Source organism: Paramormyrops kingsleyae, chromosome 6 (assembly GCF_048594095.1).
Source record: "Paramormyrops kingsleyae isolate MSU_618 chromosome 6, PKINGS_0.4, whole genome shotgun sequence".
In the NCBI taxonomy this organism is placed as follows: domain Eukaryota; kingdom Metazoa; phylum Chordata; class Actinopteri; order Osteoglossiformes; family Mormyridae; genus Paramormyrops; species Paramormyrops kingsleyae.
This window is the reverse complement of record NC_132802.1, coordinates 15245632-15272134: the sequence shown is the minus strand read 5'-3', so window position 1 is coordinate 15272134 and position 26503 is coordinate 15245632. Positions and strand designations below refer to the sequence as shown.

The 26503-nt window shown below is 42.8% G+C and overlaps 2 protein-coding genes across 6 annotated transcripts in view; one reads left to right on the top strand and one right to left on the bottom strand.

Annotated features, from left to right (window-relative positions):
• Positions 1–33: 33 nt before the first annotated feature.
• On the bottom strand, positions 34–5550 carry spata22 (spermatogenesis associated 22). Of its 3 annotated transcripts, none has more exons than XM_023832926.2 (8): positions 5338–5550; positions 4623–4690; positions 4390–4527; positions 4070–4238; positions 3138–3459; positions 2412–2538; positions 2190–2287; positions 34–958 (listed from the first exon to the last, which is right to left on the bottom strand). In XM_023832926.2, exons 2-8 carry the CDS (start codon positions 4654–4656, stop codon positions 767–769), a joined length of 1080 nt encoding a protein of 359 aa, XP_023688694.2. In that variant the 5' UTR covers positions 4657–4690; positions 5338–5550; the 3' UTR covers positions 34–766. The 3 variants fall into 3 exon arrangements, with proteins under 3 accessions (XP_023688694.2, XP_023688693.2, XP_023688695.2); XM_023832925.2 differs by having other exon boundaries at positions 5328–5549; XM_023832927.2 differs by lacking the exon at positions 5338–5550 and adding an exon at positions 4958–5300.
• A 5841-nt stretch (positions 5551–11391) lies between these two features.
• The window catches only part of cltca (clathrin, heavy chain a (Hc)), a 29403-nt gene continuing 14291 nt past the window's right edge, over positions 11392–26503 (top strand). For 2 of the 3 annotated variants that reach the window (XM_023833035.2, XM_023833032.2), the window contains exons 1-7: positions 11393–11733; positions 19511–19718; positions 22631–22899; positions 23099–23260; positions 23348–23461; positions 23732–23905; positions 26070–26267. In XM_023833035.2, the coding sequence (XP_023688803.1) occupies positions 11692–11733; positions 19511–19718; positions 22631–22899; positions 23099–23260; positions 23348–23461; positions 23732–23905; positions 26070–26267 (1167 nt within the window). In that variant the 5' untranslated portion in view covers positions 11393–11691. Of the gene's footprint in view, positions 11734–19510; positions 19719–22630; positions 22900–23098; positions 23261–23347; positions 23462–23731; positions 23906–26069; positions 26268–26503 lie in introns of all 3 variants that reach the window. The other variant, XM_072713735.1, reaches the window with a different exon arrangement.

Sequence of the window (26503 nt, the reverse complement as noted above, 5' to 3'; positions counted from 1 at the left end):
TTCCAAATTGCAAATACAATGTAATTACACAGATTGAAAAACAAGAACGCGCTTTATTTGCGGAGGCGGTGCTTTGAGATTGCTTTGGTATCGATAACATTTGGGATTGTTACAAAGGATTTTTGAAAATATGTTGAACATAGTGAGTCATAACACTGGTGAAACTGTTTTTTAGGTTAGAAGTCAAGTTTGAACGTAACTTTTGGTTGTAAATAAACTAATTGTGCAAGCTCACTTCTGATTATAAAGCATCCTTTCAAAAATATATTTTGAAATATTACCTCATCAATTTTGGTGTTTTACCTTAAAATAGACTCAGTGTTAGCTGTATTGTGGATTTGTTTGTAATAAAATGTTTCATAAACACAGAATGCATTGTGTTGAAATCAGCATGTGATTATTTTCACAATAACACATGAAAGTGAATATATTTTTGGTCGTATTATATCATTCATAAAATAATTCTTACAATAAACACAAACTAACTTTAATCATTTACTAATTTAGTTAAAGAATTTAAGGTACAGCTACCCTACAAAAAACAACCCACAAATAACCTTAAATCATTTCTTTCCACAAACCAATGAAGGAAAAAATTTGGATAAAACACCAGAGATAAATTGAGTACAATAAATATTTTTAACGATACAGTTCATTTAGACCTTCGCGATGCACCACCAGTAGGTTCACAGTGGTTAGTGAAATCAAACCTGAATCACATTAGCTCGTATTTCACTGCCAGCAAGGCCACGTTTTGTCCTTTCAGTCAGACTTCACTGAACGACCTGAGCAGCCTCCTCATCTGTGCGTCTGACGCCTTGACGGCCTCCTGAGCGTTCCTCTGCTCTGAGGATGAGGCATGCCTGACGCACATGCATGTGAGCAGCTCCCTCCCTCTATCATAATTCCCCATGCAGCGGTGGACCTGGCCTCTGATGAGTCGTGGAAGATCCTGGTCCTAGTCAGCAGAACAAAGCAGAGACAGATACAGAGGGTGCAGTCTGGAATTTGTCAGGCAGCTACTAGATTCCTACAGTATATATGCATTTTAGTATTTAAACAAAATTCTTGCTTAAATCCATAAGTGTAATATAAATATGCCTTGCGATCAGGAAAATGTCCTAATTTTCATGGCTGGTATATGATCATAAAGAGTAAACACTAGCCGTAATGCCTCCCATGAGATGCCTGTATAATTACAGATCCCCCATGTTGCAGGTTGAAGGGTTCCTTTGACTTTCTCCAAATACAAATCAATCCATGTGTATGAAAAAAAAGGTGAAACATGACTCATTGGACCATTTTACTTTTCCATTGGTCAGGGGTCCAGGTTTTTGTGCTCCTTACCCAGGTCATATTTGTGCCTTTGTGCATTAGTCTTGGATAGAAGCAGCTGTACCACAAATTCAAGCTTTGTGAAGATCACAACCTACAATTTTGTTGAAACTGGGTTACAGAGATGTGGTCATTTCTGATACTGTACGTTTCAGGTGTTTTGCAACAATCACACTTAGCGTCAGTTCCTGTGGTGAGCTTTGACAGTTTTTAAACCTGTTTCCCGTGACACATAAATTTTGCAGCTTTTGTGATGCACCTACAATTTGGACACTGCTTCTTTGGAACTCTGTTTGTTGCTTCATGGTGCTCTGCCATACCATTTTCAAAGTTGACATGTGCTGCTAATTTGCAATTAACCTAATATGACTCAAAATATTTGACATTTTTAGATTTTTGAACACAATCATTGAATTTTATAAAACGGAGTTTCCCCTTGTGGGAACCAAAAAAATGGTCCGCACAGCATCAAAATCACATTTTCTATTTAGTCCCCATAGTGTAAAAAATTCATCAGAGTTTCTCAAACCAGTCCTTGTGGACCCCCCCAGACGGTCCACGTTATTGCTTCACCTGAACTCCCAGCAAATTGGAGGAGAGCTGAAAACATGGACTGGTTTGAAAAACACTGATATACATAACCCACACACGCACAAAACACACACTCATGGGCAAAACAATGGGCCAAAGTTTAATGTTATGCAATTTGGGTTTGGGTGTGTGTGTATAACTGACCTTTTCTCCTTAACACCAAGATTTTGCTGGTCTCATCCTGTTACATATTTTTAGCCTAGACTCTTGAATTATTTAGCTTGGAGGCATTTTATTTCAAGGAGGATGGTTACACAACTTACGGTTTCATAAAAAACACACTGCACGGCATACTGTCCATCTCTCAGGAGGAAGGTTTTTGCACCATGATTACCAATTGTGACAGCTGAGTCGAGAGTGCCTGGGAAAAAAAGTGTAACACATTGAAAGGCACAAAAACTAAAATGAGCACACTGCCTCATATAATGCACATCTGGAAACCAGTGATTGGTGAATACAGTCAGGCTGACGACAAGGAGACCCACCAAAGACCTCGAATAAGAAGGGTGCTCGATCTTTGAATTGGCTCCAGTGTTTCATTCCCTCAATGACCGCTGTCAGAATCCGCAGGGAATTGTCCGTCGCTGGTTTCATCTGAGACCGTGCTGGCTTCTTTAGAGAATAATGAAACAAACACTGACTTCCAAAATAACAAGAAGAAATTATATATTTAGAACTGTGGTAAGTATCTATGATACAACTTTTATCATTCTTATGTGATAATCTCAGAATGTGACACAATTAGGAAATAGCACAGTAATTTGCTTTTGTACCTGGCAATTAGATGTAATTTATGATTAAATATTTTCAGTCGTTCTCTTTGATGTTCTTTCACAATTTTCATACCACGGCAGTCTTTCCCAATTCTGCATCAGGCTGAACTGTTCAAAACACCACCCTCACTTACTCGGCTTCCACAGAGCCTCACAGTGTATGTGCAGTAACCACTGTGCCAGAGGGTGTACTTTTAAAAGCTACACAATATTGTGACATATTGTACAGGGGATCAAATGTCCATTTGAAACGTTGAACATCTCTCATTCTTACAGGAAAGGAGGTGCCTTTGAGGTGCCTGGTGACTTAACCACACTGCTCCACCCCCAGGAAAACCAAGTTTATGGACAGGTAGCACAAGTCTGAGCTGCAAACCCGAAATATTCTTAGATATCTGTGCAACAAATTGATTAACGAGCATTCCCACATTACAGTACCTGAGGCCAGGGAGTGATCTTATTGGGGAGTATATTTGTGTGTTCCCCTTTAACTTGGCTGGACTGAAGGGTGGATGTCGGCCTCCGTTCCGAGTTCTGTTGCTGACTGCTAAGTGTAGCTGTGTGTGTTCCTGGGATTTGTGAACAAGGGCTCACTGGAAGATTTAAGAGTTTGTTCGACTGCTGATCTGTCTGCAAACACGAGTGTGAAAACTTCCATCTGCTCTCAATTGATCCACTGTTGGGAAAACTAGTAAGTTTAGTGCTTGATGGTCCACTGCAGTCCTGCCATGGAGCCAAGATCTGTTTTCCGCCTTGTGACCTGAAATATGAAATATGACATCAGCTGATTCAGTTATTTCACACCATCTTTTCACCTTCTGTATTACTTGTCAAGCCTGTTCCACAATGCTAAGGGCACAAGATAGTGGACAAAGATGCCAGCCCATCACGGGACACACTCTCACACACTCAAAATCACTAAATTCAATTTAGAGACACCAATTCACCTAACCAGAAGTTTTTGGAGTTTTGTTTTTAAAAGTTTTGTTATAGCTCGGTTTTTATTTTACATTCTATCTCCAATAAACATGGTTACCTCTTTATTCTAGTGCACCAAGGTCAGGTCAGGTCCAAAGTAAAAACAATGTAACCTGATCACAGTGGACTATTGTGACTACTATAATAAAAATACATTTTATTAATTATTACAGTGGAGAGATTAATGTGATGCAGTTTCCAGCCTTCTACCTGTTTGAAACAGCAACCATTGAAGGTGGCCAAATTCTTTAAATATGAGCTTCAGGAGGAAATCATATAGTGTTTTTGCATCTAGATGAAGCTATAATTTTCCATAAAAGTTGTTTAAAAAATGTATGTTTGACTTTATTTAACATTTGTCAGTAACTCACCAAGATAAACTGTGAACTTACCCCATACCTACAGGCCAACCTGGATGTGGAATTGGTGCCAGACCTCTTACTGGAGGGATTTCAGGGGGTCTCTTCTTTGGAAATTCTTGTCTGATCCAATGACTCTTCTGTACAGCGGGTATGGTTGAGCCTGGTATGTGAACTCCTGAATATCCAGCATTTCCTAAATCTAAAAGACCCAAATATCTCAGTATTGGAACTGTCCTGAACTCACTGTTACCTATGTGTTAATTTTATTTTTGCATAAAAAGAAAAATACAAAACAATAATAGAACTGATGCAAAAATATGCAAGACGTTACTGTTAAAAAAAAATCATACCTGATGACAAAGATGGTAAAGCAAGGCTCCGACTATATGGAAATTCACTACCAAAAACTAATTCATTTTTGGCAGGGTTTGATGTCAGAGGTAATCTATTTCTTTTCTTTTGATTAAACAATGGCACTGGCAGACAACCTATGTGGGGTGAAACAATGAGACAACGAATACAACATTTTGAAATATTAAACCTTCCGATGTGTCTCATACAAAGCATCTGACTGTGGCTTTACCTGCAATGAGTCTCTCGCTCAAATGATTTTCCATTCTCTCTCTGGGACACTTCTCATCAAAATAGTAACTAATCACAAAGATACAACACATGCAATGCTGTTAAACCTGAGGCTACAGTTTAACGCGCTTTCCAACAAACGTGTTTCAGGGTGTCATCCTTGCGAAATGAAAGGAGCCGCACACGTCTGGAACGCTTTCTGAAGGTAATCATTTGGTGTTTTTGTTGCAACTACGCCATCTAGTGGAAGTTTTAAAACTTGGCAAGTGGGGTATAACGTCAAATAAAAGCGATTACACGTTGTTTGGACCCAACTAACAAGTCATTTAATCGTACCTTTTCGGTTCTGTTAAGTTAGAAAGCTTTCCGTCCTTGGGACAAATCTTACCACGTAAGCCGTAAGGTAACCGTTTAAGGATAGTTCGATATGTAAAACGTTATTTATATAAATACATAATACATATTGTAGTGTTGGCAAGGTAATGGTTGAATGTATTGACACAGTTAGCCACATTAGTGTTTTTCATCGTATATGTGTTTGACAGACAGGCACACGGGTGGAGAATCGACACGTCGGCATTTATCGAAAGTTTAACTTGAGTACAAGCATATAATCACTAATGTAAAACACTAAGACGATAAAGTGTAAATATATAACTGTATCGCTACAGCGTATTACGGACTTTTACAGCACTTTAAACGTTACCTCCGGTTACCTTCGTCGAAGTGACGGCCCGTCACGCGACTGTGAGAGCGCGTGAAGCGACAGCTTGAATGAAACCACGCGCAAAGCTTTGCATGCAATTACACCCTCGTTTAGGGCTCTAAACTAAACTGCAAACGAGTCAAAATATTCAGGTGCCTTTTATTACTCCATATGTATGAACTACCGTTAAAGGAGTGTAAGATATGACTTTTCAGGGCACTGAACTGCCCTATATTTAATGTAGTCCCCCTAGGTCCAGGTCTTAATGCTCGCCAAGCGCACTCGTGAGTAGGGAATCACTCCTGAAATGCTCGTTACCGTTTACTGCTTTAATACCATTGCATCTTCAACAGTCGCCCCTACGGCCCTTTTTAAAATATTTTTATTTTGCAGTTTACAAAATGATGATCTGATTCTCTTCATAAATAATTCCTGTCTCATTTATTTACATCTTAGGTATAGGCCTACGTCCATTAATCTTCTAACCACTTATCCTGGTCAGGTCACTGGGACTTAAATATAGCCTACATATACTATGTTCTTTACTTCCAGACCACAAATTCGTGTAGTATTGGCATGACCTTCAACCACGTCCCCACAAGGCATCATTTGAGTGAGTGAGTTGTCATGAAAACAGTATATGTCAGGCCAGTGAGTTGTCAAGGTCAATAATTACGTTGGTTTCCTGTATATTTATAATATATTTTTAGGTTTGTAAGGTTTACAAATTCCTCACCGCGTTTAAATGGTCATGATATCCTTATGCGACATGCATTTATACACAGTTATTTTAATGCCTTTTTCATATAGCCTCCTGTTTTATAGAAGTCCTGTGTGCACAGCCAACTGTTTGGAAGTTTGTAAATCAAAATATACACGAAGACGTCCCCTTTTTAAATATCCCACATCGTAATGATTGTGTACCTTGTCTCCAGAACAAAATGTCTGAATCACCATTTCCACAGTTAATGTGTAAACAAATTGTGAGTAAAGGAAAAAAGAATAGTCGGTAGAACTAGGACATCAATAAAGGCTGTGATTATTAATCAACTGACTAGGTAGTGAGAGGTGCTGCCCTATTTACTGTATAAAAACCAAAATGGTTTCAACTGACAGGAAAAACTCATGACCATTATGAAGGAAAGATGCTGACTGATAGAAATGCTACACATCCTTTATGAAGGAAAGATGCTGACTAAGACCTGCTACACATCCTTTATGAAGGAAAGATGCTGACTGTTAGACATGCTACACATCCTTTATGAAGGAAAGATGCTGACTGTTAGAAATGCTACACATCCTTTATGAAGGAAAGATGCTGACTGTTAGAAATGCTACACATCCTGTATGAAGGATAGATGCTGTTGCTGCTCATACAACCACAAATGTTAATTGTGGTGCTGCAACTCAGTACAGACACCTAATTATGTTTCCACCAATCGACCCTCTGTTTTATTTTTTCTTATTTTAAAAATGTTGTTATGTGTATGAACCTACTCATGTATGAACCTCTGGTCTTAAGCCATTCCCAAACATTCACACCGTGAATCTGTTCTAACATGGTTGATAGTACCCAAGTTCAATACAACGCAAATTCATAATGGTTGGCAACCCTGTGTTTATGATATAATTTAAAAAATGTATTATTATTATTTCTTATTTAAAATGCATATAATTACATTATTGGCCACTGGTATCACTGTTTTTAATATTTAATTAGTTTTGTTTGCCGTAAGTAACTAAGCTTTGGAGTCGCAGTCCTCCTAACCATAATTTCCCCATTTGGTATGTTTATTTTAGTACGTGATTTTAGTGAATTGAGTGTATTGAGTTGTCTCTGCCTTGTGAAAAAGAAAAATTGCATGTGGATTATCTAATTTGCTAATCCTGCTCCAAGAAAGTGGGTCCACATCATATTTATTTTACCTTTAAAGGACAGCAGATATAATTAGATGACTGTCTTCTAGGAAGCTGTATCTTCAAGAGGTTCTAATGTAGATACTAGAGCATGGACATAGGGGGTCAAAATATTAAGAGGCAAAGCAAGCAGAAATAATAAAAACAGTCTCCCTCTTGATATCTGAGTTGAAGGTTTAAATGTTGTTATCCACATACTTGGGGCCAGGATGGGAAAGTTCTCTGAGATCCTCTGAGGGAAGCAGGAGCAGTTCTGCAGAAAGCTCACATCTCCTGAAGGTGGCAGTGTTGACATCTATCCTGAAGATTATGGGGGTCTGTCTTCCATGGACTTTTCTCTCTTCCCTACTGGTTGTATCTAGAAGTAGTTGTCCACCAATCCGCTTGGCCCCAAATATAAAAACCACAAGGTGTATTTCTTACCACCATGATTTTCACAATAATGCCAGTAAGTGCTTTAGTATATTTTTTCCAATAACTTCCAGTGATAACTTCAGTGTTATGTTCATTTTAGAATTAAATAACTACAGTGGTTCACAGAAGGGCCCTAAAGACCATTTTGGAGGCTGCTAAAAAGGCCTTGTGGTTGTTGTTGACACAGACGGTGTATCCGTGGGTTAGTGCGCCACTTGGACACAAGTCGGAGGCTGATCACCCCCAGCAAGATCGCCCAGGAGAGGGTATCTGATGATTAAAGACCTGAAACACCCTTGACTCTGGGTCCATCACTGAAGACGTGTCCAAGTAGCACTGGAAGGTTTATTCTAGAACTAATTTTCCCAAATAATTTATTTGTAACACTGATAGTTACTCACAAAATTTGGAAAAAAGTGATTATACATAATTAAAATATACATTTACAAACAATTCCAGAAGCTCATTCAATTTCTACTTTGTACATTCTTAAGAAAGATAATATAAAGTATAGTGAATGATTTGCCCCAATGAATCCTATTTTTAATTTTGTTTGGAAAGCAAAGCTTGCCTTTGACTGGGGCCTACATTCAGAGTTCAAAGGTCGATTTTATCACATGCATGATCACTCTATGTGAGTTACGCTGCTCCAGCAAACAGCTAATTATGCTGGATTGTGAGCTCACTGAAATAGCCTCCGCAAGCTTCTATTCCATGGCTTGTTTGAGATGCTTCAAAACAGACCAATAACATTAATTATTGCATAAACTGTCAAACAATCAAACAATAGTCATCATCAACATCAGCTGAACTGCCATTAAAAAGGATAGCACTAAAGCACACCTGTTTGTGTGTAGAAATTTCAAGACTGAGGTTGGGGTGGACACAGAAAAAGATGGATCTCCATTTGTGAGTATAGCTTATAAGACGGCTATTCAAATCACAGTCCTCAAAGGCTGAGCACTGCTGATTTTGCAGCCTTCCTTTGCCTGTGATCCAGCTGTGAAGCCTCTGGCCAATCAGAATCAGGAATTGTTACCTAATAATAATAATAATAATGACACTTTACTGATCCCTATGGGGATATTCTCTTTTTGCCTCCCACATCTTGCTCTCCATGACACAGACACATATTTAGGTGAGAACAAGCTTGGTAGTGAAGGGCAGCCCCCAGCGACAGCACCTACGGACCTGGGGGTTAAGGGCCTTGCTCAAAGGCCCACAGACGTGACGATTCTGCCCGAGCATTAGGTTTTATGTGTAGATTTCAGCAAGGACAGCTGCTGACTTTAGGGGACCCAGTTCTGCCATCATGTCCATATCGAAATGCCATAATGGCTAAGGAAATAAGGGATGGGTTGTTCTGTGTTTTTTTTTTAATCCTTTGAGGTGTCCTCACTTGGAACCATTGGCTAGTTTAAATGCTCCTCCAGGGTCTCTGCTCCACACTGAGATGGTTTTTCCTGAATGTGAACATATACATTTTTGAGTTGCCACACCTTTGTTCTTAAGCCTTATATTTCTTTAGTGTAAGAAGTGCTCCTTATACTATAATGGTAACTTGACTCATACCCCAAAGGCTAATAGGTTATATTGCAGCTAAAATTCCACACTGTCTTTGGGAAAGTTTCTGTAACCGTAAGTACTCGGCTAAGTGAATAAGGTAATGCAGCAGTCATGCTGTGGCTCTTGCCTCATACCATGAACTCATAGCATTGTGGCAGACTGTACATGCCCACAGCTTTCTCTTAAACACTTATTGCCATTGTTGTATTGTTAGGAGTCTGCTAAAGAGAACAGGGAGAAGATCTCAGACATTCTACAGATTTCCTAGAAATGTGCATTTGAGTATATTTTTCTCCACCATTTTAAAATGTAAATATTAGATTCACATCCCATCCACAGTGTCCCCTGCCTGATGGTCTCTGGAATAGGCTCCAGCGTGGCTGTGACCCTGTCCTCAAGTGATAGTCATGGAAAATAGAACGACAGAAATATTGTTATACTTGATAATTTGTTTTTGTATTGAGCAAATATATAATAGTTGAAAACATCAAGGTCAGAATGCTCCTTAAATTAGAGACATGCCATGATTAAATATCTATCACTCTGAGGTGACTGTGCTATACTGTGAAGATGCATTTGAATGACTAATCAGCACTTCAAGAAAGGATATTCATTTGAATAATGTTCAGTTTAACTCTTATAATGACCCTGTAGAATTCAAGCTTAACAGCATATATTTAGTCTGTGGGAGGAAAACCCAGAGGAAGCCTGTGGAGAACATGCAAAGCACACATGTTAAGCAGCAGTGCTACCCACTGAGCCAGCGTGGAGTAACACCAGCGAAACTAAATGAGAGGATCAGCTGGCTTAGAGTCACAAAGGTCTTACGTGATGATACATATGCAGGATTCATTGGGTTAAAGGAGGTGAACACTTGTACTCTGAGCCAATAACTGGTAGTAGGTGAGTATAACTCCTACTGTATTTGTATATTGGAAGGATGTACAATCATATAAAACACTGTATTAGTTATATATACATCATTCTATACAGGAATGAGGCAGGCAGTTTTTAGGCAGACCTTCCCAAATATTGCTACCAAATTCGCCCTCCACCCCCTCCAGAGAATCATGTACCCTTATACAAATATGTGTCCCTGCCTAAATAACCGATTAGAAAATGGATTGATTAACCAATGTAAAGTGAGTTTACAATATTACCGCTGCATTAAACTTACTGTCTTCCTACATGTTGGCCACAGCCCAACGACTCATATAAGTAAATAACTAACATCACAAACAACGCCTTAATCAAACGCTGTACAAGCAGAACTAGTCAATCAGCCAGGGTTCTCTTAATCTCCACGTAAAGTAGTATCTGGGCATTACGGCATTATAAAGTAGGGCAAGGCATATCGATACCTAAATGCTACTCATAAAGTATCAATTACAAATGTTTTGGTTTCTTCGAAAGTGGTCGCGATGTTCTAAAACTTGAAATTCATTTCCGCACTTCCTGCATACACAACAGACCCTGTGCGCTGCAAGAGTCCTAGAAGCTTACAACATGTATGTTAATGTTAAAGTTTAAAAGGGATCATCTTAAATTTTACGTGTATTAGTGAGGTTAAATTTCTATCTGAAAGTGTACAGGTTAATTTTACTGCACCTTGGTGGGTAATGGGTTTTACTTAATGACTCATCAAAAGTAATACGTATCACTATCATTTTTATTTTAACGTTTAAAAATGTTTTTTTAAATGTCGTTATCGATAATACTTGTTAATAAAATACTTGTATAGGTATTTAATTAAAATGACTGTAATATACCGTCTACTTCGCTTGTACGTCCTTTGGACAAAAGACTCTGCAAAATAAATAAACGTAATGTGTAGTTACTGTAGTATCACAGTGCTGCCCATCCTTGCTTCTTCACCGACAACACCCCAACAGAGGAGCGAATTGTACAATCCGGAACTGACGTCAATTCACGAGGACGAATGACGTGGCAAAAATCAAAGGACAAATCACAAATAAAATAGTTCCTAAACGCTTCTGTTTTACATCTTTATTTGCAAAGTATTATTATAATACGCTTCCATATATTCTGTCATTTCTTCACTTGTTTGCTATAGAGTCACATTTGAACACAATATGCGCTTACTGATAAAATTTGCATGAGGCACGATTTTCGTTTGACGTTCAGTATCCTTCCGCCTAACGGAGGCCCTGGCCGTTTCCGGATTGCTTCTCTCCTGACCTGTTTCCGCCGCCATTGCGGGTTTCTGGAGTTCGGCGCTGCGGCCGGTCGCCGTCTTCTTGGGGCAGAGCACAAGTGGACATCTCGGGGGTGAACGTTGTAGTAGGCATATTGTTATTTGATTTAGAAAGTAGTGTAGTCGTATACGTCTTTTAAGCGTTCTGTTTTTTTTACTAGCTATCCCAGTCTCAAGTGAAGAAGCTGTAGCATTAGTTGGCTAAGCTAGCTCAGAGATAGGCATTTCGGGAGTGAGAGAAGAGTGACCGCCATGGCTCAGATCCTGCCCATCCGCTTCCAGGAGCACCTGCAGGTACGCAGTATGAATGGGGATACAAAGTCGAAAGCTAAGCCAGGAAGTCACGGCATGATGAAAATACGAGAAGCTCGTCTGCTAGCTGGCTCCGTTCATCCAACCGGTTTAAGATCTGCGCGTTACACATACCCAGCTAGTTGGTTACGTGACCCCCAGGGCTCGCGCAATAAACTAACTTGTCTTCTAGGGTTTCTAGTTGTTTGTACCTGCGGTTCGAGCCAAACTGAGATGTTGGTTAGATGTCACTGGCGGCAGGGCCGTGTTTCTATCCTGCCGAGTCGTGGATTAGTTGTGTAAACGTCGCGGCGATGGACGGATTAACGTGATTTGATGGACAGAGGGATCGGTCCTGTGCTTGTCACTGTCACGCCAGTAAAGACGGGGGCTGACCCACCCGAGGAGATTGGCGACCGCCTGCCGAGGCCCTCGACACAGCGCGGATGGTCTTAAACTGGCCGATGGCATTTGGCAGGTGCAGTCGAAATCAGCTCGGATAGAAGAATTAAAGTTTATTTATTAAATGCACAACAGCACAGCAAACAACGGTAGAATCAGGCAATGAAATGAGTTGATCTTTGTTAGGTTTGTGATTAACTAGCGTTTGAGTGAATGGAGTAAGCGGACGTGAAACCACCTGGCCGCCTGTCGCGCTGAAAACGAGTCTTTGCGCCTCCCCTTAATTCATGCAAATGGCTGGAAAAGGAAGCTCGATTTAAATTGTGCCTTCATGGACAATATTCCAACATTTGCAAAGTACTAATTACTGTTTCAGGCTATAGAATGAGAAACGTTTAGCAGAAATTTGCTTTAATAGTCCTTAGTTTAACATGGTGTCACGTGGTCACTTTAAAATGCTAGTATTTACCTAGTTTCACTGCTCTCAGGTACTTTACATACGCCATGTAACCTCAATAGAAACGATAACTAATTAAATCTACTTTTTGGTTGAAATGACCTCTTCGCAAAAGAGGATTGTGCTCTAGGAAGCGGTTTTTGTATTTAAACGTGTAATCGCTAGGTTTCAGGTTTTACCTTGGAAATGAACTACAGAGTAACACTGTCGACAGACATAGGGAGTGTGTGAGGAAAGTGTCTACTCCTTCAGGTACAGAGCCCAAAGCCGCACCTCATGACGTCATAACACTTATTGCGCTGCACTTCAAAGAAGGAAGAAGTGTCCATATTGCTCAACTTGCCTGGATGGTGTCAAAACTGCCAGTTACATATGGTTTATGTTTCAGTGAACAGGAGGGAAAGAATAATCAAATTATGGGATTAGCAGTAAGATTTAGCCTCCTGTGAAGTGTATGCATGTCTGCTTTGAGTTTGAGGCCTTTCCAGATAAATGAGTGATATGGGGTTCCAGTGAATTAATATTCAGAATTAATATTCATTATTTCAGTGAATTAAATGGAAGTTGTATTTCTCTGCATTTGAATACAGGCTATCTATATTACACACAAATTCTGCATTTGAATACAGACTATGTTCCAGTTCAGTTCTTCTGTTACTCGGTCACTTTCCCTATTACCAGGCTGTTGTTTTGACCTCTTCACTGAACACAAAATGTGACGTTATCATGCCTAAGTGCTGCACTGGTTCTGTGTTTTCAACCAGTGTTCATTACAGTAAAAGTTTGTCAGAAGCTGGCAGGCCTCGATACCTGAGATGGGTTATTGATGGTTTATGGAATATTTCTGTGCTCTTGAAATAAAGCTGAGTAGTCTGTCACCAGGGATTGTCGCATGGTATTAAGTGAAATGTACAAAGCTTATATAGATATGGGCACCAACAATGTGTATAAACATGATACAATAAAATGCAGAGATTTCAGCAAGAAGGAGAACTGAATGTAAGTTGTATGATTAGCAATAGCTGCTAATTGCCTTGTGCTAAAATACCTGTCTGGCTTCTTTGGAGGAAGTATGCTAGGTGTGGGTCTTCATTTTCAGTGATTTATGGTGGCATAGAAAGGTAGAGCAATATTTAATCAGAGGAGGGATTCTGTTTGGGTACAGTGGTTCTCTTTATGGCTGCGGTATATATACAATGCAGGAAGGTTTTAATAATTTAATTGTGTTCCTGTAGACTAAAGCTGAACGTAAGCTGAACGTAAGGTCTTTCTATGTTCTCACCTGTGTGTGACATTTTATGAATGTAGTAGTATTGCTAGACCTTTCAGTATATTTAAAGGGCATGGCCATTAAAATGAGGCCTCATTAAAAACAGTGTTTTTTTCCCCCTTTTCTTAAAGGGGATGTCTCACCCTCCAAGGGGAATGAGTTCATCGGTTTCACTTCTGCGCTCATGTTCAATAGTAATCATTATTGCTGATATTCTTGTTGACCTTGAAAACTGGCTGTCAAAAGAAACTGATCTGTTTTCAAGGACAGTAAGGCTGGTGGCTAACACCTCATATATCATAATTAATCTTCAACTTTTGCTGCTGTGCATGTGAATTCCATATTTCATTGGTAGATTGATAGGTCTTTGCCGTGTCTCTGTGCCTTCAGAAAGAGAGTTTTGATGGACCAAGTGGCCTGTGTAAAACGCAGTGTGTTGGAGTCCGGTGCTCCTTACTGGTGTTTAATTGCAGATGTGGGTCATGTTCTGCTGCAGTAGTAATGGCATCCTGGGCCCCCGACCTATAATTTTGATAGGGGCGGCTATGGACGGCGCATCTAAACCACTCCTCAGTCGTGGGCTGCTCTCTGATTCCTGGCATGTACTCTTTTACTTCGCAGAGGAGTGTTAGGTTTGGTCTGATGATTTTAACAACACTATCCTGCCCTTGTTTGCTGTATTTTCAGTTATTAGTGTAATACTTTTTCATTACTTGGTTGAACAAGTGTGTTGTGCAAAGAAATAGAATGTTTTTTTTGTTTATAGGAAAGCAAATGTGTTTCCTGCCAAGTGTCCTTGGCATGCGAAGGTCATCGTGAGCAACGGATACCCCAGGGGAGACTTGCAGTATCGCTTCACGTGTGCTGTAGCCTACCTTCTGTTACACCACAGGCAGGATTTATTCAAACATAAACCAGTGCATTTTAAACATTGCTTCGCTTGACCTTTGAACTCAGATGAGGGTAGTACCATTTTATTTGGCTCATCTGTTATTTTCCTTTTAAATATTTCTCTGAAAACTGCCACAGTGATCATCATCGTTGGCTCAGCACTGATGCTGGGTTTGGCATCATGGGTCACACGCTGTGCAGTCGTCCTGCTGCCCTGTAGAATTGTCATTTCATTGACTTCCTGCAATTAGTTTCTCAGTGGTGTGCTGCTGTTGGATGAAGAACACGTGAATAGGTGGTAGGGCGTCAGGCTGTGCACGTCACGTGGCCCACACTACACGGTAACCATGCACAGCTCTTTCCATGGGGCTGATACGTGAATTTTCTGCTTCTGAGGCTCTGTTGTTAATCAAGTTTATCGAGCCCACTGACCCCAGTTAAGAACTCGGGCTTGGTTAGCTTTTTATGTGGAAATGGGTCTGTGTCCAAGTAACATAGTTGTAGTGGCGCTCCAGTGCCTTGGGATTGCCCTTCCTCCCGGTTACGATGGTATCTGTCATAAAGTACTAGCACCCCCCTTCCCATTCCGCTGTGTGAGGTCAAATCCTATGCCGAATGGTAGCGGATGGACGTTTTAGCTTACATAAGGTATTTGCTTTGTTTATGCGTGGTGCAACGTTTTCAGATTTTTACTGGCATAATGGGTCACCCAGTCTGGCTGCCTAAAATAGAAACCTTATATGCATAAAGAAATTTAAATAGGGCGTCAATGGTGTAGTGTATTGAAATGTCAGTCTGAATGGCTGAATAGGCTTTCTGTTTTTATGGAGGATGTGTCCTGGTTTTGTTTTGGTGTTTTTCGGTAAATGTCATTTGTGCACATGAGGGCTCTGTTTTAGTGTGATGGTTAGACTTTTATGAGGTGTGTTTTAACAGCCCTCTCAGCAGTAATGGTGATAATTAAAAACCAGCCAAGTGTATGGTAGCTGTTGAAGGAGTTAATGGTGATCTCATGTTAATGCTTCACTGGAAAGCTGTCTGGGCCTTGAACCCTGAACTGGCAACCAGATTCCTGTGTCTTTGGTTACAGGGATTAAATTTGCTACGTTCTGCTCCCATATGTACAATAACTGCCACACAGGTCGCAACGGAGAAATTCTTGGAAGACGTTTTATGGGGACGCCAACTCCAGCAACCTGCTTCCTTTGTTTAGGAGCCATCTCTCCATCACCTTTTCAGCAGCTGCTGGTCACATGCAGTCATGTGGTCTCCGCGAGCTTGCGCACGAGTGTTGTTTTAAACCACCGAGACAATGGCCGGCTTCCTGTTGGGAGCCGCTGCGTTCTCAGCGATTTTTACATCCTTCCTTGCACTTTGAACCCAGCTGCATGCATCATTCTTTTTATTTTTATTTTCTTTTGCTGACAGATCGAGAGGAACGGAGTGAACCCCGGGACCCCGTACCCCTCTCTGCTGTGCTGTGTGTACTTCAGCATAAGCAGTCACTCTGCTGCTGAACAGCTCCTCCGTTTGGGGGGGGGGTTGGCCCTTCCGAACTGGGCACTCCATGTGAGAGCCTTAGGCAGTCGGCAGGTGTTCGTACACTATCATCTGCATGATCTTGCCCCCATTTTCATGTTTGCTTTGGGTTTTTCTTACAAACTGTGTATTTCCCATATGAAACAGGCCCATAACTGCCGATAGTGGAGTTTCTAAGAGAAAATGAAGCATTTTCTATAAGCTAACTGTATGCAGGCTTAGTTTTCTTCTTGGTGAATTGATTTCCTTTGAAAAGTGTCTTCGCAGCACGGCCTTGGTCAGGAGCTTGATCTCGGCCCAGATGAGGTGGCACCGTGCTATCATCTGAGCGCTGTGACCTTTGCTCAGGAAGGTGGCCCAAGGGTCTATTTTTTTTCTTTTCTTCTTCTTTCTCATCCCCTCTGAACCCACTGGCCAGCTCTCACTGCCTGGTTGTGGTGTTACTCTGCTCTGATAATGCCCTTCACGATTTTGCTAAAGGATCCTCCATTAGTCACATGACGGTTTGCCTATGTGTCAGCAGCAGCCTTGGCTTTTTGTGCTGGTTCTGCAGAAGGATCTGGCCTAAGACTAAACTGATGACAGCTTGGATCTGGCTGAAGTGTCACTTGCTGTTGGTTTCATGTTTTTATTACGTTTTTCCCTCAAACTGGAAATGCTTTACATGTCTTTCGAAAGCAGCAAGTAATGTTGAATCTTTGGTGTAGACTGTTATGAAATTACTAATGCAGCCAGATGCAGAATTGGATGGATTCAAACCCAATTTAACCTAAGAATATAAAGCATTTAAAATGGTATTTGTTTCATGAATATTTCACCTTCCTTTCCCTGTTTTGAGACCTTGCATCTTAGGAACCAATAAATCAAGAACCATTCTCAAGCCTTTATTTCTGTCTGAATAGTTTAATGATGGTAAAAAGATTTCCTCCATATGGATTGAGACATTTTGGTAGAAAATGCATTAGATGTTTGAGCACCTGTAGTGTAACCAATGAAATGGGACATCCATTTGAACAATATAGCTTACAGAACCCTGTGCTGCTCCCCTCAAAATAACTGGCCACACAAGGTGACAGTAGAAATCCAGCAGGCTCCTCTGAGACCGTAGATATTGTAATTGTGAAGCATCTTCCTCTGTCATTAGGGGCTGTAATATTCAATCATTGCTTTGTTTGGCAAAACTAATCAACACCACAAGGAGGAACAAGACCAAGGTTACTGGCACTGAAATCCCCCCCCCCCCTCCAAGAACGCAGCTGGTCCTGACATGTGAATCATACCTGCCCCTCAGCCAGTAGTATTGACGTTGTCGCACCACCTTACCCTCTGTTGTGAATATTACCTTAATTCATTGAAGAATTCCCCACGGCAAATGGCAGCCAGGTAAGGGAGTCCCTCTGGCCAGTGGAAGAAGCTGAAACTGCTGTGACCCTGCATGTGACATCATCACTGCATGTGACATTAGACGGCTGCTCGGTTGTCAGTTTGAACTGAGATTATCGTTTAGGTACAGCTCAGTTGATGAAATTCCAAAATGGCCTTTACAACAATTGACTTCCTTTCTCTCAGTCTCATTGAAAGTGAGATGCACATAAAACATGTTGGTGATGGCTTTGAGAAAATAGTTTTTGTATTGTTGTGAATATGTTTTGGATTAAAATAGGGTTAATCCATGAAGCCTGCCAGACATTGTTTGCTCTTCCTTTACCTTTTTCTAGTGACTCATCAAAATGCTGATGAGCACATCCCTCTGCACTTGCTCAGAACTGCAGTGTGGCTGCCCGTTTTATCTGTGGGGTGCAGAGTCTGAAGATAGAATGATGATAAAAGCATTTGCAGGGACTCGGGTGAATCAGGGTTGGGCCTGGGAGTGTCTGTGCACCCCATTGATTGCTGGTAGGGGTTTGCGCTTCTGTTAAGTCCTTCCTGGAAACATGGCTTGCATTGGCTGATTAGAGCATTGGGTGAGGCCTGTTTTTAGCTAGCGGAGACATGCTGAGCCCAGAAAGACTCCCACTGTGTGACTGGAATGCACCAGCTCAGTAATTCTGGAATTGTGGGTGTTGAAGTGATGTCATGGTAGAATTTATTTCGCCGCATATCCTTGGATATCCAGTATAAAAGAACTCAGAAGAGAGAGATGTAAGCATTCTGTTGGGCTCCTTGAGCTGTAATCGTGTAGAATAAATGGCTCCCGTGCCTTGCTAAATGGATAGTGAATACACTACTGTAGCAGTATGGCATTATTTCAGCTTTCCATTACCTTGTAGTCTAACAATAATGCTTGGATATCGAAGGGGAAGCGTCAGATCCATGCTGTGTCCTTTCCTGAACTATGGTTGGTATGCTTTGTAAAAGTGGGCTGGCTTTGACCCCCTGTCTGTGAGATCAGAGCCCTTTTTCTGGCCCTATCACTCGTGCCCACCGCAAACCCAGGTTACCAGATCCCCTCACCTGCCTCTGTTGTAAGCTTTTCCAGGAACTGGTTTTGTTTTGAATGAAAACCTCCTGTCATTACAGGAGTTCACACTTCCTGTTTTTTGCTGCATCGTGTAGCACGCTTTGCTAAGCAATTTTACCCCCCCCTCCTCCTCCATGCTGCCTTCTCACAAACCGGGACTGAATGAGGAAATGGAAGTATGTCACCTGTGATTTACAGTGTGTTGCAAATTGAGGTAGATGAAATGTCTTACCTTGCCAGGAAGTGACTCTTTTAGAAATTGGCTGAAGTGACACCCATCTCACTCCTTTTGGGCTTGAGTTTTGATGGGAGACAGATTAGGAAACTCCACCCTAGTGGGCTGGGTGGCCTTTTGGGATAAATGGGTCATTGTAAAAGGCGTCAGGCTTGGCCCCATGATGTACTGGACATCCCCTAGAGCAGTGTTTCTCAACCCAGTCCTTGGGGACACCCAGACAGTGCATATTTTGCCTCATCCCTTCTCACTGCACACTTGTACCAGGTATTTGGTGTTCTTGATTGGTTGGCTCAGATGGGCTGGGGGCTGGGAGCTGGGAGGGAGCAAAAATGTGGACTTTCTGGGGATCCCTGAGGACTGGGATGAGAAACACTGAGAAAATGGGCATTATGACACTTATACCTGGCCTGAGTTTTCGCATTTATAAAAACTCGGCGTCCCCCTCCAGCGGTGTCCCTCCTGCATTGTTTGGAAGCCGCGTGTCCTTAAAGTGTCAATCAACTTTGTGTTTTTTTCCCATAGCTCCAAAACTTGGGGATAAATCCAGCCAACATTGGCTTCAGCACCCTGACCATGGAGTCCGACAAGTTCATCTGCGTCCGGGAGAAGGTTGGTGAACAGGCGCAGGTGGTGATCATTGACTTGAACGATGTGAACAATCCCATCCGTCGGCCCATCTCTGCGGACAGCGCCATCATGAATCCCGCCAGCAAGGTCATCGCTCTAAAAGGTCGGTGGCCATGCCTGTCGGTATCCCCTGAGCTTCAGTGCAGCACTGTTTCATTATTGTCACAGATAACACTGTAGGAGTCTGCTTCTGTGAGCCATTTTTTAGATTGTGCTGTACACTTCTTAATTTTTCTTAGGTTTTGTTTGTAAAACACAACCCGGCCTAACATCTTCCACTGTGTAAGTCAGAAGAGCATCACATTGCTAGATTGTGACGACTAGAATCTTCTGAGCTCACATGTAGAAATGTTGCTTTTTGTTTTACATTATTCTGTGCCTGCCTTTTTGAAATATTAGCAGTAAAAGGTGCTGTAATTTGTTCCTGCTGTCATAATTTCTCTTTTTGTTTGTTCATTTTTTTCTTTATGGCTTTCTTATGTGTATGCAGATGGTGAGTTAAAATTTGTATGTTTTTGTGGAAGTCACAATCCTGTTTAAAACCAACCTTTTGATTCATGTTTAATGTGCACTAATTAGATATTCTCTAATGAGTTCGCATTAAACAGCTTTGTTTCTTTTGATCTGTTGAGATGATATATTTTTTTGTGGTGGTTTGTATTTTCAGAATCTTTCTCTGTTTGAAGTAGCCAGTTTTTAGTATAACTGATAGGAATTCTCAGCCCGTGTCAGGGTATATTAAAGGGTCTGATCAAGTATTTAGGATTTATTTATAAATTGAACATTTATTTACATTCACAAGGGTGTATTGTCAGTAAAAGTGTTACTAGCCTCTTTGACTTACTGGCTTTAGGTTGAGAAGTGTAGCTCGTGATTAAGTGAGGGAGGGAAACTGAGTCTTCTTGGGCACCAATCTCATTCTCTGCGCTTATACATTTGAACTATTCAGCAGGCACTTCTATTCTTTTTGAGAAAGCAAGGTCAGAGAATCCCTGGAGCTATTGGGCATTAAGGGCCTTGTTCAAGAGCCCAATGGTAAAATCGCTCCACCAACCCTGGCGATCTCCCTATCACAGGCGCAGTGTCCTAACCCGCCGAGCCACCCGTCTCCCCACTTGCGTTAATAGTTTGAGCTTGATGCACACTGCTCAGGCTTGGAAAGTGGTTCACTGACACCGGTGATCCATTTTCCTTATGGACTTTAGCAGCGTAGTGAGCGTACTGTCCAGCACTACCCAAGGATATGCTGCTGTGACTCTGGGTCAGCTTTAGAAGTGGCTGATTTATGGCCCCAGTAATGGTGGCAGCTCCATCTTTTTTCCCCCCCCCCCCCAGTGCAATTTGAGGCCATTGCAGAGTGCGGAAGCTTTTTCTAGAACTTTGTACCCACTGCCGCTTGCCTTTCCTGCGGCTGGAGGTGGCACTGGCTCCCCATTCATCCCATCTGTTGATTTTTCCATCATGGCTTCTCCAGTGCAGGGAGAAAGTTTCCTGATGTTCAAAATGCACACAAAATTATTTCCTAAATGAAGTCAGACCCACTAAATTAAGCAATCCACTTTTTGTTGTAAATTCGGAGTTAATGCAAACCAAATTCAAACCTGTTCCTTTGAAAACCCGCATGGCCCATGTGGAGACTGAATAGGTTTGAACTTTTTCTCTAGCGTGACCGCTGGCATAACACACGATTTGATGATTGAATGTTGTCAGCAGAGATTTGTCACTTGTCATTTGGACACTCGATTCTTATGAGCCATTATGGTCTGTGTAAGGTGGGGGGTGGTTTTGTCTGAAGCATGCTGCTGAGGATAGCGGCTTTTCGGATACCCAGATTTTAGGAATGTGTGTATTGAGTAGTGTTGTCTTAATCATCCATTGGGTGTGCTTGATCATGCATAGGCGAATAGATGGGGGCAGTTTTTGCAGGTGGGTGTCTTACATTCATTATCCATGCACGACAGAAGCTGGGTTATTCTATTATTGCCCTGCATATCTATGATCAAACTTCACTTTGTTGGTATTTCTATTTTGGATGTGTAATTCTTTTGGCTCGATTGGCTAAATCTGGCAGACTGTGATTGGTGTGTGCTGCTTGCCTCCTGCTATATGATTTGACGATCTGTCATCAGTGCTTGAATTAACGTCATTTAAGAATGGAGTGGCCCTTACGATTTCCAGTTTCCATCCCTGTGACGGTCATGTGTCAGTACCTTTTTTTCTTTTTTTCCCTATATCTGCATTCAGATGCCAGTGTCCCACCCCCCCTTCCCCTTCCCCAACAGTCCATATTCAATCGGTGTGACTCCTTAAGCACATACATATATTCCATGACATGAAAGGCTGGTTTGAATACCGGTTTTGGTCAGTCCACTGCGCTAAATGTACACGATGATTCCGCCACCACATGAAGGTGCCGCTATCATAGCTCTGCGATCAGAGCTGTTTGCATGCTGAGCATTCCCTGTGCGTAATCCGAAATCTTACATTTTTAACGCAGATCTTTGTCAGGGTGGTTGCTGGCAAAAGATGGATTTATCAAGATATAGTATTGACATTCGCCTATAGAAGTCTCACTAACTCTAATGCCAAATAAATTTCACTTCTAAAACCATGGATGAAGGTAGAATTTACTCCTACAGCCAAAAAATTGATGCCCTGACCCACAGGGGTGACTAGCAGACCTGTTGCAGGTATTAGTGTGTTGTTTCATATTCCCAAAAATTTGATGTCACTGTTAGTGTCGACATAGTTGAGATTCCCTCTCTGTGTCCTTATTAGATTTCCTGGCCCTTTGACCCCTTCATATCTACCTGAATGCAGATGTTTCAGTTTAGTGATCGTTCCTGTTTCCTGTGCTCACCCTTTCTTTTGTATAGCTACTGTGTAATCAGTCATGGCGTGCTGCCTGATGCACTTAAACCCATGACTCCTGATATCTCTGCCTTGATTCTGCCTGTTCGGCTGTGTTCCATCATTCCCCGTATCGCCATAACGACGCTCACCTGTTGGTTCCAGCGGCGAAAACCCTGCAGATCTTCAACATCGAGATGAAGAGCAAGATGAAAGCCCACACCATGACGGATGACGTCACCTTCTGGAAGTGGATCTCGCTGAACACGGTGGCGCTGGTGACAGATAACGCTGTGTACCATTGGAGCATGGAGGGAGACTCCCAGCCCATCAAAGTGTTTGACCGTCACTCCAGTCTGGCTGGCTGTCAGATCATCAACTACCGCACTGACGCCAAGCAGAAATGGTTGCTCCTCATTGGCATTTCTGCACAGGTATCTGGGCTGGAGATTAATCTTTGTGCACGTTTTGATACATAATGATTAAAAGGTGTTTGTATGTTTCTTTGTACAGAATTTCTGTTAATTCCGTGTTTCCTGGTGGCTCTGTCTACCTGGCATGAAGTTAACACTTCAGCTGTTCACTACCTGGTTTGAGTTACATGCCTTCAAACGCTGCCATCTTTCTCTTCAGCAAAACCGCGTGGTCGGCGCCATGCAGCTCTACTCTGTGGACCGTAAGGTGTCCCAGCCCATTGAGGGCCACGCGGCAGGCTTTGCCCAGTTCAAGATGGAAGGAAACGCTGAGGAGTCCACCCTCTTCTGTTTCGCCGTCCGTGGCCAGGCTGGAGGGAAGGTGGGCTGGTGGCCGCTTCTGCTTTCGGGCCGGGGGGGGTGGCTGGTTCGCTCTGCGGTCACACTGATTCACATCCTCTCGCTTTAGTTGCACATAATCGAAGTGGGGACCCCGCCCACCGGGAACCAGCCCTTTCCTAAGAAAGCCGTTGACGTCTTCTTCCCGCCCGAGGCCCAAAATGACTTTCCCGTCGCCATGCAGGTACAGCCACCCCAGGGAAATTCCTCTGCTTCAGGTTTTGGGCTGTGTGGTGAGTTGGCAGGCTGCTGACCTGGAGTCTGTTTGTGCAGTAGCTCATAGCTCATGCTGGGGATTTGTGCCCCTGTCAGGTAGGTTGTGTGTTTGAATCTTCTGGTTGGCAGGGTAACCATATCAACTTCTAGTTCTTGAGCAAGGCCTTTAACACCTACTGTCTCATTCTGGTGCCCCAGCCCAGCCCGTTGTTAAAATCATTTGGGCCTCTCAATACAGATCAGCTCCAAGCAAGACGTCGTGTTCCTCATCACCAAGTACGGCTACATCCACCTGTACGACCTGGAGACGGGCACCTGCATCTACATGAACCGTATCAGCGGCGAGACCATCTTCGTTACTGCTCCCCATGAGGCCACCGCCGGCATCATTGGCGTCAACAGGAAGGGACAGGTACATGCCACCCCCCCCCCCCCCCCCCCAAAACGTCCCGGTGAAGACGCTACAACAAACTTTGTGTTCGTTTACTTAAAAAAAAAAAAAAAAAAAAAAAAAAAAGGGACACAGCCTTCTTTATTTTGCTCTTAGAAAACAATAGTTACACACTGTAAAGTGCAATTATGATTAATTATTTAAGTACTTGTATCAATATTTTATGACCCTTGAACACATAACTGAATAATTTATACAAATTTAAAATCATTAGATGGTAGTCTGTTATGTGCACATGCATATGTAATGCCTGCACTTTACTGCGCCTTAGGCTGTCACCTGTACTGACAGGATCTTCACACTTGTGAACTGCCGTCAGCCATCAGCCAAATGAATTTCCATTACTTAAGAGGCGGGTGGGACCTAAAACCAGCTCGCCTGTGTGGTTTGGCTTGTGGTGGGATGGGGGAGGGGCTTTGGCACGGTTATCATTGATGCCCTGCTCTCGTCTGTGTGGGCCTGCTGTGCTTCACAGAAGCAGATCAGTGTAGTCATGAGCCTGGTGTCGAGGCAACCCTGACGGTGGAATGCGCCACAAGCTGGTTACCGGGGGGGGGAGGTTGGGGGAGGAGTTCATTCGGTGAAATACTAATTTGACATTTTAGAGACGTCTTATTAAAAGTTTTTAATGTCTGGTTTAAAAAGTTAAAGGAAAAACAATCAGTTGCTTCACATCTATGAAGAGATTCTCTGTGATTCTGCAGGAACAACGAGGAAGTGATGTGGCAACGCAGAGGTGTCGGGTCCCTCAGCAGCTGGCTGAGGCCTCCTATTGGCCGCTGCCTCGTCTGCGCAGGCTGCTTGCAATAGCTTATAAATAAATTTATGCCAAAGCCAGGTAGCCATTAAGTATTGAGAGGAGCGGAAAACCAATCTCACGGGGGAGGGATAAAGTCTGACCCTGATCCCCTGACGATGTCACTGGGATGCCTCCATGTTTTTATATGAAGCCTCGCAGTGATCTGTGCCTTGATTCATGTTTTCAGCCTCCCTCATGCATCTTGCACCAAACCAAGGAATTTCTGCCCCCCGTGGGTCAGACCTGCTCTCACTCAGCAGTTGTCCAGCTCGCTCATGCCTGTATCTTGCCGCATGGAACTGAGGAGGGTTCTAGCAGGCTGCATTCGCTCTTGGCGTCCGGCGTCCGCTAAGTGACCTTGAGATGGCGGCAGCCCTGGAATCTTTGCTGCAGTGGCTGCCTCGCTCACCTCTCAGCTCGCCCATGGTGTCTGAATGCGTTACCGGGCTTGGTTACCACGGTCACTCTGTATGACCAAATCTGCCATCACCAGACCAGTGGCTTTTTTCCTTGAGTGCCTGATGTTTCTTTTTTTAATTTAGGGACTATATCATCAAAATAGATGATCAAGTAACTAATTCTCTGGTTAGTTTTTTGTGAGGCAGAATGCCATCAGTTTGACCTTTATTCTCAGATGTTGCGCCTCAGTAGCTGAAGCCTTTTCGTGGTCCCCTTCTGATTGGCTGACCCGCTGGGTTTTCTTCAGTGGCCCTGGCCTGAGCAAAGCCCGTCTGGCTGTTTGAAATGGAGAAGCACTTGTTGACTTACCACTGGTCCCACAGGTCTTATCGAAGGGGCCTTAATGTCCTCTTTGAGCGTTTGCTTCATACCCAAAAGCTCCCAGCCACACTAGCCCTGCTTTTCCTGTCCTCATCTGGTCACAAACGTGGGGGGAAGGGTCACAGGCCCCTGTCCTTGACGTTCTCGAGTCTTTTGAAAGTGCGTTGTGGCGTGTGAATGTCATGGATACCGCTCTGGCTCCTGGCTGGTCGTAGCAGGGTTCATTTGGGATTTTGGTTATGAAGAAAATAAAGCTGATTCTCCTGTAAAAGTAGCGACGGCCTGCATGTTTATGGCAGCAGGGAGGATGACAGCACGGCCATGTTGATGCAGTTTGTTGGCTTTAAGCAGGCTGCCTTTATTCCCCCACTGTCCAGCTGGATGCTGGGAAGGCTTCGCCCTCTTTGTAGGAGACTCCCATTCCCTCACAGCTGCGCTTTCTGTTAATGTCTCACTGCTTGCCGCTTGAGTTAGATGATAGAGAATTGTGCGCCGTGTGACCTTCAGCTCGCCTTTTCAGCCCCCCCCGGGTCCCTGCCTTCGCAGGTGCTCTCCGTGTGTGTCGAGGAGGAGAACATCATTCCCTACATCACCAACGTGCTACAGAACCCCGACCTGGCCCTGCGCATGGCCGTCCGCAACAACCTGGCCGGCGCTGAGGAGCTCTTCGCCCGCAAGTTCAACAACCTCTTCGCGGGAGGAAACTACTCTGAGGCGGCCAAAGTGGCTGCCAATGCTCCAAAGGTACCCCCCCCTCGTTTCACATGCCCTATCTTTGGCCCTCTGTGCATCTGATGGATGTGTGGGAGGAGTCTATGTAAAACGACGTTTCCCGAATAATATTATCGTTTGCTTGTTTTCCTGTTTCCTGTTTTGTGGGATGCAATATGCGACTGGCCGTCTTTGTATATATAAAATGTCTTTGGGGGGTAAAGATCTGCTCGATTGAACATGGTGTTTATAGGTTGGATTAACGGTTC

Coding starts and splice junctions, on each gene's coding strand:
- spata22 (XM_023832926.2), bottom strand. CDS start 4,656: ATGGAAAATCATTTGAGCGAGAGACTCATTGCAG. Junction 4,528..4,622: donor GAGCGAGAGACTCATTGCAG/GTAAAGCCACAG, acceptor CACCCCACATAG/GTTGTCTGCCAGTGCCATTG. Junction 959..2,189: donor AGTGTGTTTTTTATGAAACC/GTAAGTTGTGTA, acceptor TCTGCTGACTAG/GACCAGGATCTTCCACGACT.